This window comes from Geotrypetes seraphini, chromosome 7 (assembly GCF_902459505.1).
Source record: "Geotrypetes seraphini chromosome 7, aGeoSer1.1, whole genome shotgun sequence".
NCBI classification, from domain to species: Eukaryota; Metazoa; Chordata; class Amphibia; order Gymnophiona; family Dermophiidae; genus Geotrypetes; species Geotrypetes seraphini.
The window spans coordinates 3779393-3791733 of record NC_047090.1 but is presented as its reverse complement, the minus strand read 5'-3'; the positions used below and the strand labels follow the sequence as shown (position 1 = coordinate 3791733).

The 12341-nt window shown below is 42.5% G+C and overlaps 1 protein-coding gene across 2 annotated transcripts in view; it reads right to left on the bottom strand.

Annotated features, from left to right (window-relative positions):
- TRIM24 (tripartite motif containing 24) overlaps positions 1 to 12341 on the bottom strand; it is a 230085-nt gene that overhangs the window by 39725 nt on the left and 178019 nt on the right. For both annotated transcript variants that reach the window (XM_033951827.1, XM_033951828.1), the window contains exons 15-16: positions 4742 to 5067; positions 2087 to 2219 (exon numbers count right to left, since the gene is read on the bottom strand). In XM_033951827.1, the coding sequence (XP_033807718.1) occupies positions 2087 to 2219; positions 4742 to 5067 (459 nt within the window). The remainder of the gene's footprint in view (positions 1 to 2086; positions 2220 to 4741; positions 5068 to 12341) is intronic.

The following is a 12341-nucleotide window of genomic DNA, read 5'->3' as shown; positions in this document are numbered from 1 at the left end:
AGTAAAAACGGCTTCTGCCAAATCGAAGGCCGAGGCCTCGATGGTGGCAGTAGGCCCCGCCGGGGCAAAACCGACTAAAGTAAAGAAAAAAGAAAGTAAGAATTTTTTTTTTTTTTTACAAGAAAATAATAAAAGAAAAAAAGGAAATACAATTTCCTAACAGATTTCGCGAGTGGGAAGGCAACAGGAAAAAATCTTTTCAACAGCCGTTGAAAAGTGCGACTTCTTAGCTCCGCGGAAACTAAGAAACTGGGGACCGCGCGCCTCCGTCGGGCGGGAAGGCACTCGCGCGTGCGCGGTGCGGCCTGCTAGAACTTTCCAAGTTCTTAGAGTGCAATCACTCTAAAATTGTCCGTACCGGGGCTCCGTCGGTGCCGTCACCCATCAGTCAAGAATATGCTGCCTGCTTGTCCTGGGATAATAAATAATAACAGAAGCAAAGTGAAATCACATCCGGTATTTATTTCAGTAGGATTTAGCATAGTAGAGCCTTGGATTATTCATATTTGAATTTAAAATCATTATTTGGTTGAATACAAATGATGTATTTGGGGCACTATTTAAGGCTGAATCGGAAACAAATATATCCCTATGCATCAACCAGAAAACAAAACAAACATGCTCCTGTTAGATTTTTTTCTTTTTAGACTATGATTTATGCCAATCAAACTTATAAAAATTCAAATTACAATTGTAGGTAAACATAAAGCACAAAAAAACAGCTTTTCTTGCTAAATGCTGAAATGCTGTAGCTTACAAAAGATTTAGGGCTAGATTCAGTAAATGGCAATTAAAAATTGTTGCTCAATGCTATTCTATAATAGGGCACTCAAAGATGAGCACCCGTTAAAGTTTAGTTTTGAGTGCAAATTTCGGCATCTAATTTGGTCTCCAGGACTTATACCTGCAGAAGCCAGGTGCAATTTTTGGCACACATCCCCAGTATTCTATAACAGTGCACGCAAATTATAGGAACATCCCCGACCTGCCCATGCATCTATGGCCTTGCCCTTTTTGGGTTTTAGGATTTAGGCACACATTGTTATATTATACTAAAGTAAACCTTAGGCTTATATACCACATTGTCTCTATAATAGTAGAGCTTGGCACGATTTACAGAGTTAAAAAAGAGAGCAAATGCAATATGAATTTGGAAAAGTATGGAGAGGAGTAGAATTTACATCTTTGAAAATAGCCAAGTTTTCAGGTGTTTTTGAAATAGTTGGAGAGAGCCCAAATCGCACAGTTGAACAGGAAAATTATTCCACAGCTCAGTAATTTTGAAAAGTTGAGACTTCCCTAATTTGCCAATATAGATAACACCTTTCGACGTAGGAAAAGGCAATTTAAATTTTTGAGTAGATCTGGTAGTATCAGATCTTACAGAAGTCCAAGACAGGGGAATTAAAGGAGAGAGGATGCCATGCAAGATCTTAAATGTTAAGCAGGTACATTTAAAATAAACCCTGGAAATTATTGGAAGCCAATGAAGTTTTTGGAAAAGTGGAGAGACATGATCAAATTTACTTTTTGTAAAGATCAGCATGTAGCAAAATGTGTCCAATTTCAAACTGGTGTCAATTAGCATCCAATTATTGACACAACCAATTTAATTGGGCACACATCTTAGATCAGCAGCCAATTCTGGTTGCCATATATAGAATCCAGAGGGTTAATGTATTGCAACACTAAGGGCCCCTTTTACAAAACCGCGGTAAGTGCACCGAAGTCCATAGGAATTGAATGGGCTTTGGTGTTATTTATTGTGGCAGCATTGTTACTGCGGCTTTGTATAAGGGGCCCTAAGTGCTGAATCTATGAATTACTCTCCCAGACTGCTCCAACCAATTTAGAGCTTATTCAGTAGCAGAGAAAGCAGTTAAAACAAACACATCAAACAAACAAAAAGCTAACACAAAAGCTACTGCTTAAAAACAGAACACAAGCAGCCAACCTATACAAGAACACATCATATACAATACCAGTGATAATAGCTGGAAGAGAAATCAGAAAATGCACTATCAAATCACAAACCCCAAAACATTTTTCACTAAATGGCACAAACATGGGACTAGTACAGCTCTACCTTCTGATCGACTGGTTCTAAGCTTGGAGTACTTCCAGTTTTTCTTTTTTCGGCATTCTGATTAGGATCATCACAATCATACTCAATGTCTGGCCTGGACAGGTCTCGGCAGAAGGTGCAGATCCATTCTCCACTGAACCAACAGGGAAAATACACATATAAATGATTCTTTGGCATTTTATTAAAGGTACTTCCTGTAAGCTACATGTTCTCTAGCCACTGAAACTTAATGAGACCAGATTTATACATTAACAATAGCAGAAAAGCAAAGCATCTGTGGAAAATAGTTACTCCATTTTAAATGTGAGAAGTCTTATTTGATTACCCAAACTCATACATATGAGGGCTTAAAAACAAACTACTGCTCTTAGTTTTTAGGAAATAGATTTGGCAAACTGATTTCTGTTTTCAGTTTTTTCCTTATTTTGTTGCTAGTTATGCAAGAAAGATTCTACATTATCATGAGAACAGAAACTCAAAATTTGCTATGCTAACTTAATAGCCGTGTTGGACGAATTTGGTCTCAGTATGTGAAATTAAATTTAAAAAAAAGAATTATATTAAAAAATGATAATGTAATTAACCTGGATAGTAAGGAGAAATTAGGTTCTTACCTGCTAATTTTCTTTTTTTTAGTCCCTCCAGACCGGAAAAGATGAATGGTTTACACTCCTTTGCCAGCAGGTGGAAACTGAGAACACATTGACTTTTGGCAGTAGTACAAGTGGACTGTGCAGTCCCATTTACAATCAGTCTGACAAATAGCCAAGCAGGAACTAAGACCTTAGGAATTGTGAACTATAAACACACCACCACCCCACAGAAACAGAGAAGACAAAATAGTTGTTCGGACTGGACATGGAAACACTATTGGATACTGACTAAACAAAAACCTTCAAAGTCCCCACAGTTTGCCAGCTAAATCAGACGAACCAAACGCCACTGCTCCTATTACACTCCCCAAAACCAAGAAAAGATACCACAGAAAAACCGACTTTGTGAAAACCCAAGTAAAATGACAGGGCGGGTTCTGTGATGATCTGGAGGGACTAAAAGAAAGAAAATTAGCAGGTAAGAACCTAATTTCTCCTTCTTTATCATCCCTCCAGACTGGCACAGATGGATGGGACGTACCAAAGCAGTACCCATCACAGGTGGGATCCCTGAAGGGCCGCCACAAGGACATGCTCACCAAATACCATGTTCAGACGTGCCTGAACGTTCACGTGATAGTGATGAACAAAGGAATGGAGAGAAGGCCAAACCGCAGTTTACAGATGTCCACTGGGGGCACAAGAGAACTCTCAGTCCAAGAAGCTGACCTCGAGTAGAATGAGCTTTAAACAAAGCTGGAACAGGTTTCTTCTGAAGAAGGTACACTGAAGTGATAGCCTCTTTGATCCAGCACACAATCATAGCTTTAGAAGCACCATTTCCCCTTATGAAGGTCCACTAGAAGGACAAAAAGATGATCCGATTGACAGAATTCATGGGTCCACTGAACGTAAGCATGAAGGACCCTATTGACATTCAACTTGCACAACTGCCTCTTCTCCAAAGAGCTCTTCTGACTTCTTTCTCAGAGAGCAAAACGGAAGACACTTGAGGAGTAAGGTCCTGCAGCTCTTCCCAGTGAAAAATATGCACAACTGAAGAGTCCTTGCCAATCGGCGGCTCAGAAACCTTACTGTCTGCATCATCCACCCCCCTCCGAGAGGATCTTGGGGGTCATCCAAGCGGTCCAGGTCCTCATCAGGAGAAATCGTGTCGGCGAGGAAAAAAATCCTCATTCCACGAAACCTACAGACACTTGAATGGCGGGAGAGGGGGGGGGTAGGAGTAGGGGGACTGGACGGAGGCAGACATCAAAGAACCAGAGACCCCGGGGAAGAAGCAGGACCTCCAGCTGCTTGCAAGTAAACTGGAGCAATTCATGCAGATGCCGGCAATATCAACTGCTTGGTAAGAGCACAATGAACACTTTTTCAATTTTCTTTTAAGTGCTCATTGTGAACCGCTAGGGAGGAAAAACTAAGTGCCGGTTAGCAATAAAAATCAATTAAGCACAATTAAAGGTTTCCTTTCAGACCAGCACTGCATCAGGACAGTTAAAAAAAAAAAAATTAACAAAGAAGCAAACCCCACAGGCTCTCAAAGCTGTAGTCTTAGTCTGACTGTGCCAAAGCATACAGCTGAGGCATCTCTAATTAAAAGTTGGGGAGGTGGGGGAAAACAGGGGAGGGACTCGACCATTCGAATGTGGCACCTCCGAGGTCATACCTACCCCAAGCTCAGCCCAGACTGCAAAAAATAGGACAATAAAAAGGCCACTAATCAATAAACAGGCCCTAACTAACAAGGGGAAAGACTGAACAGGCTTACCACCTCCACCTTCTGGAGACTGAGAACAGACTTGATTGTAGATGAGACTGCACAGTCCACTTGTACTACTGCCAAAAGTCAATGTGTTCTCAGTCTCCACCTGCTGGCAGAGGAGTGTAAACCATCTGTTTATGCCGGTCTGGAGGGATGATAAAGAATTAAATTTTACAGAATTAACTTAGCGAGAAACAAAAATATTTTCTTTATGTGAAAAGCCTCTTGTCATATTAGTGGGTTTTTCTATAGTTTGATGTTAACAGAGTAAAACGGTACCTTGGAAAGTTCATAAGCGAGGGAACATGACAAGATAAATGGAAAACTTTGGGGCACTTCTCACAACACAGAAGCTCGCCTCCGTTTTGACATACTGCACACCAGTCCTCATTGGGGTCATCTTCCTTCCCACTCTCTAAAACATCATGAGAAGCTATCTGAGATATTCCCATCCATGCTGGTTTTCCACTGAAGCTACTTTTTTGGAAAATTCCTGGTTGGTCCCCAGTGCTGTCTGGAGCATCTGCTCTGAATGCACCTTCTGCTCTTGAGTTGTTATTGGTGTCCATGAGCATTGAAGTAAGAATGCTTCTTGAAAAATCAGTCTGAAAGACAAACATGAAAATTGTAAAATAAATATGCTTTCTATTGTGGTGTTAGCTAGCAATTATCAACTGGCTTCATTCCCATATGTCTCTGTGTAGTTTTCAAGTTTCTTTTTCTGATACTCTCTCTATTCCTCTTCCTTTTTTATGTGGGGTTCCTCTAGGTTCAAATTTTGGTCCTCACACTAAGTTCAAGTTCATTTATTTTTGATATCCCACATTACACATAATATCATCAATGCGGTTTACATCACCATCATGACTGTAACAGGAAAATATATAGGAAAGTGGGTGGGAAGAGGGAGAAGAGAGAAAGATGAAATACAATATTTGATAGAAAGATAAGAGAATGATAGTGATAAGGGTTATCCTGCGCTGCCCCTTTTGCATCCCTTGTTCAATAGTTAGGCCTCTTTCAACACATCTGTGCCAATGGTTCCCAAACCTATCCTGAGGGAAGCCCAGTCAAGTTTTCTAGATATCCATAATGAATATTCGAGAGGTTTGTATGCACTCCTCCACTGCTTGCAAATCTCTCTCATGAATATTCGTTGTGGATATCTTTAAAACCTGACTGGTTGGGGGGTGGGGTGTTACCCTAGGACAGATTTGGGAACCATCTATTTATGCAGATGACATACAGCTTTTAGTGGCTCACGATTCCTGGAATCAATCTTTTCAATAATCTCTTTCCAACAATTATGCCTCTATTTTCTCCTGGTTTCAACAGCATAAGCATGATTAGTGGTAAAATAACCTGTCTTAAGCTTAGCCAACACTGGTAACTTCCCCTCTAAGGAAAGATATGTCTGATATTCGTATCTTGCTGTCCTCAGAGAACATCTGCTCTGTGCGGGTAAATTTTCTCAGCGGAGAGCAAGATACAAATATCCTTTCATGTGGGACTCCCCAGCTACAGGGTGCCTTCAACAAAATAAGGAATGAATGCAAGCCTTCCAACAAAATAAGGAATGAATGCAAGCCTTCCAACAGATGAAGCTAACAACAATAACGTGAAACATGTAAAAGAAACCATTTTGAAAGGTAGACTGAAGTACAAAATAATTTGGTGTAGGTGGGTGGAGTTGGATTCTAATTGCCAAATAAATTCTATAGTACTATCTGACTAAACTGATTTTCATGTCAAAACTCCTGTGGACTGACTATGTATGAAGGCTCTTCAAAAACTTTCCTCATTTTCATATATTTGCGGGAAATGGTTGGGGCAAGAGAAGTGATGAGGGTGTGTTGTAGATTGTCATGTGACTAGTTAGGCAAAACAGGGTGATTATGTGGAAAAGTGATGTAATTTATTTTTGAGATTTAATAAATAGTGTTTAAAAAAAGAAAAGTGCAGAAACATTTTGAAGATCCCTCATAGCATCTCTAGAGGCTGATCTCAAGTGGATTACCAATGCGGTTATATCTTTAAATTTATGAGCCTTGACATGACCCTCGTAAGTAAGACCTGCTTTGGTTAATTAATTTGAAAGTGTGTTTGTTGATAGCAGCTCAAGATAGAAGTTCAAGTTTATTAAAATTTGATGTAACGCTAATCACAAATTCTAAGCGTTAACAATTAAAAATGGGGAACAGTTAACATACTTATTAATGATAGGACATAACATACATAAAAACAAGAGGAAAGAGGGGGAAATCCAATTTTAAAAAAAGAAAAGAGTACAAATAAGGTTAAAAACAAGAGGGCACTGAGGAAAATCATGTTAAAAGCTGAAAGGGATCAATGTAGATTTTAGCTAGAGTAGATTCTGAGATCATTTAGCATTCATAGGCATCTTTAAAGAGGAAGCATTTAAGGTTTGGGACAAAAGAAACACAAAGCTGGGCTGGACCTTCTATAGGCTTTAATCTACTCCAGACACGGCTACGGTTCTCTTGCAGTCTAAGGTGTGCAGTGGACTTTCAGATCTGTAAGCATGAGGTTTTAGAAAAAAAATGTTGGCAGAGCAACTGACTGGTTAAGGTGGAAACTCTGAAATTATCTTAGGAAAGAAGTTACAATGTGTGGGGGGCAAGACCACTCTTGTTGAAAACTTTGTGAAAGATGATCAGCTACTAGGGCCTGAAGCTCACCAAGTCTGAAGGCAAAAGTGACTGCAACAAAAAATAGGACCTTCTAGGTCAGGTATGTCAGGAGGCAAGTATCTAGAGCAGGGGTGCCCACACTTTTTGGGCTTGCGAACTACTTTTAAAATGACCAAGTCAAAATGATCTACTAACAATAAAATAAAAAAAAACCCCACAAAGCACACTGAAAGGCCGAGAAAATGTTAATTATCATTCATATTCCGGGTTTTTTTTCAAAGAGGTCAAGGAAGATGACTCTATGCAATGTCATCTCAGTAACAACCATACAAAAATAGACAAATATACCCCCTCCCTTTTTACTAAACCGCGATAGCAGTTTATAGCGCAGGGAGCTGCACTGAATGCCCCGTGCTGCTCTCAACGCTCATAGGCTCCCTGCGCTAAAAAACACTATTGCGGTTTAGTAAAAGGGAGCCATAGTGCAAAATATAGACAGCAGATATAAATTCTCAAAACGGACACATTTTGATCACTAAATTGAAAATAAAATCATTTTTCCTACCTTTGTTGTCTGGTAATTTCATCAGTCTCTGGTTGCATTATATTCTTCTGACTGTGCATCCAATATTACTTCCCTTCTTTTAGCCTCCTGTATGCTTCCTCTCCTCCAGACCTCATTCTCTCCCCCAACTTTTTCTTCCTTTCTCCATGCCCCCTTCTTTCTGTCTCCGGTTCCCCCTTTCTTTCTGTCTCCCTGCCTGCCCCCAAGCCACTAGGTTTACCACTGCCATCAGGGAACAGGCCCCTAAGCCACCGCCGCCCCAAGCTCTTCCTGCAGAAGCGTCGCACCGACCAGCATTCTGCTCCCCGACGTCAATTCTGACGTTGGAGAGGAAGTTCCGGGCCAGCCAGGCACCACAGAAAGTCACAGCCTGCACATAAACTGTGCAACTAAGGGCTGAGCAGAGATGGGTTTATCTTCTACTTGAAGATGGTAGATGCCAATTGCACGAAGGTGAAACCTAATAGTTTGTCTTGACAACTGACTCTGATAGATGTAGCAAGTATTCAAATAGTTTTTGTGTGGGACAGGAAAACAGATCTGACCTCTTGGCCTCAAAATAGCAAACTTCTTCCATTTAACGTCATAACACCTCTTAGTGGAAGCTTCTGGAAGCCAACAGAACCTGAGACACACTAACAAATCAAAGGAATCCACCACTACCCTTGTAACATCCAAGCTGCAAAGGCCAGGGACTGAATATCAGAATGTGGGGACGAACAACGTGAACAACAGGAACTATAACAGGGAAGTACTGAAGGACTAGTTCTGGATGCTAGGAAGGAAGCTGAAGACCAGAACGCAGAGGATAGCATTCTCGGAGATCCTGCCGGTATCCAGGGCAGACCAGAAGAGGCAGATGGAGCTGCAAGCAGTCAATGCGTGGATGTGGCGCTGGTGTGAGGAAGAAGGATTCCACTTCGTGTGCAACTGGATGACATTCTGGGGGAAGAGCAAGCCATTCAGGAAGGACGGACTCCACCTCAGCAGAGACGGAATGAGGCTACTTGCAAGCAACATCAAGAGAGAAGTTGAGAAGTTTTTAAACTAGGAAGAAGGGGAAAGTCGACCGAGAGAGTCGATGGTTTGGGAACCGGTATATCCAGAGGATACTGTGCAGGAAGATAGAGGGGAAGACTCACCGGATCACTGGTAAGACAGATCGAAAGGGACACAAGAGGGAAGGAAATGCAAGACAGGAACAGGCCGCAAACTCAGGTGTATGTACATGAACGCAAGGAGCCTAAGGAATAAGATGGATGAATGAGAAGCTATGGCACAAAAAGATAACGTGGGCATCATCGGCATTACGGAAACATGGTGGACTGAAGAAAACGTCTGGGACACTGTGCTACCGGGATACAAACTATACCACAGAGACAGAGTGGCTCAAAAAGGTGGGGGAATTGCCATTTACGTCAAAGAGAGAATTGAATTTACTGGAGAACACGCCACAACAGACGGATAAGTTATTCAGAGTAGTGAAGACACAGGGGGATTGCGAAGATCTGCAACGTGACATAATCAAGCTCGAGAAATGGGCATCGACGTGGCAAATGAGGTTCAACGTGGATAAGTGTAAAGTGATGTATGTCGGTAACAAAATCTCATGCACGAATACAGGATGTCTGGGGCGGTACTTGGAGAGACCTCCCAGGAAAGAGACTTGGGAGTTCTGATCGACAAGTCGATGAAGCCGACCGCACAATGTGCGGCGGTGGCAAAAAGGGCAAACAGAATGCTAGAAATGATTAAGTAGGGGATCACGAACAGATTGGAGAAGGTTAGCATGCCACTGTACCGGGCTATGGTGTGCCCTCACCTGGAGTACTGCGTCAAGCACTGGTCGCCATATGTAAAGAAGGACACAGTACTACTCGAATGGGTCCAGAGAAGAGTGCCTAAAATGGTTAAGGGGCTGGAAGAGTTGCTGTACAGTGAGAAATTGAAGAAACTGGGCCTCTTCTCCCTTGGAAAGAGGAGACAGAGGGGACATGATCTAAACATTCAAAATACTGAAGGGAATAGCAGATAAAGATAAAGACAGATTGTTCACCCTATCCAAGGTGGGGAGAACGAGAGGCCATTTTCCAAAGTTGAAAGGGGATAGATTCCATACAAATGTAAGGAAGTTCTTCTTCACCCAGAGAGTGATAGACAACTGGAATGCTCTTCCGGAGTCTGTTATAGGGGAAAACACCCTCCAGGGATTCAAGACAAAGTTGGTCAAGTTCCTGCTAAACTGGAACATACGCAGGTGAGGCTGGACTCATTTAGAGCACTGGTCTTTGACCTGAGGGCCGCTGCGTGAGCGGACTGGTGGCACGATGGACCACTAGTCTGACCCAGCAGCGGCAATTCTTATGCTCTTATGTCCCCTAATTCTGAGTAATCAGTGCTGAAAAATATTCCAGTCTCAAGGTTCTCAGGAAGAAAGCAAGAGACGAGGGAATCATACTTAAGAACATAAGACCTGCCATCTTCGGATCAGACCTTCGGTCCATCAAGTCTGGCGATCCGCACACGCGGAGGCCCAGCCAGGTGTACACCTGGCATAATTTTAGTCACCCATCTCCCTCTATGACTCTCGTAAGGAGATGTGCATCTAGTTTGCTTTTAAATCCTAGAACGGTGGATTCTGCAATAACCTCCCCTGGGAGAGCATTCCAGGTGTCCACCACTCGTTGCGTGAAGCACAACTTCCTGATATTTGTCCTGGACTTGTCCCCCCTTAGCTTCAGTCCATGTTCTCTTGTCCGTGTCACATTGGACATTGTAAATAATTTTTTTTTCCTGCTCTATTTTGTTGATTCCTTTCAGTATTTTGAAAATCTCGATTATATCCCCTCGCAGTCTCCTTTTCTCAAGAGACAACAATCCCAGTCTCTTAAGTCATTCCTCGTATTCCAAGTTCTCCATACCTTTTATCAGCTTTGTTGCTCGTCTCTGCACCCTCTCCAGCAGTTTTATATCCTTCTTTAGGTTGGGAGACCAATGTTGGACACAGTATTCCAAGTGTGGTCTGACCACTGCCCTATAAAGTGGCATTATAACTTTCTTCGATCTACTCGTGATTCCTTTCTTTATCATGCCTAACATTCTATTTGCTTTCTTTGCCGCTGCCACGCATTGTGCCGACAGTTTCAGGGTCCTATCTAACAGTACACCCAGGTCCGTTTCTTGTTTGCTCTTACCCAGAGTTGCACCTGACATTCTATACTCATGTTCCTTGTTCTTTCTGCCTAAATGCATTACTTTGCACTTTTCCACATTAAACTTCATCTGCCATTTCTCCACCCATTTCTCCGAAGTCATTCTGGAGTTCCTAGCTATCCTTCTGTGATCTGATTGCCCGGCATAGCTTTGTGTCGTCTGTAAACTTGATGATCTCACTGGATGTTCCTTCTTCTAGGTCATTGATGAAAATATTAAATAAGATGGGCCCAAGTACCGAGCCCTGGGGCATAAGAACATAAGCAATGCCTCTGCTGGGTCAGACCTGAGGTCCATCGTGCCCAGCAGTCCGCTCACGCGGCGGCCCAACAAGGTCCAGGACCTGTGCAGTAATCCTCTATCTATACCCCTCTATCCCCTTTTCCAGCAGGAAATTGTCCAATCCTTTCTTGAACCCCAGTACTGTACTCTGCCCTATTATGCTCTCTGGAAGCGCATTCCAGGTGTCCACCACACGTTGGGTAAAGAAGAACTTCCTAGCATTCGTTTTGAATCTGTCCCCTTTCAACTTTTCAGAATGCCCTCTTGTTCATTTATTATTTGAAAGTTTGAAGAATCTGTCCCTCTCTACTCTCTATGCCCTTCATGATCTTATAAGTCTCTATCATATCCCCTCTATGTCTCCTCTTCTTCAGGGAAAAGAGACCCTGTTTCTCCAATCTCTCAGCGTATGAAAGGTTTTCCATCCCCTTTATCAGACGCGTCGCTCTCCTCTGAACTCTCTCGAGTAACGTCATGTCCTTCTTAAGGCGATCAATACTGGATGCAGTACTCCAGATGCGGACGCACCATCGCCCAATACAATGGCAGGATAACTTCTTTCGTTCTGGTTGTAATACCCGTCTTGATTATGCCTAGCATTCTGTTTGCCTTCTTAGTGGCCGCTGCGCACTGTGCTGTCGGCTTCATTGTCATGTCCACCATTACCCCCAAGTCCCTTTCTTGGGTACTCTCATTTAATAACATCTCTCCCATCGTATAGTTGTACCTCGGGTTTCTGTTTCCCACATGTAATACTTTACATTTCTCAACGTTGAACTTCATCTGCCATCTAGTCGCCCATTCCCCTAGTTTGTTCAAGTCCCTTTGCAATTCTTTGCAGTCCTCTTTAGTCCGAGCACCACTAAATAGTTTGGTGTCGTCTGCAAATTTTATTATTTCGCACTTCGTCCCTGTTTCTAGATAATTTTTGAATTTATTAAATAGCAGCGGCCCGAGCACTTAGCCCTGTGGGGCCCCACTCGTGACCCTTCTCCAGTCCGAGTAGTGGCCCTTCACTCCTATCCTCTGTTTCCTACACGTCAACCAGTTTCTGATCCATCTATGTATGTCTCCTTCCACCCCATGGGGCACACCACTAGTCACTTTCTCCCAGTCTGAGAACTTCCCATTTATGCCCACTCTCTGCTTTCTGTTCTCCAGCCATTTG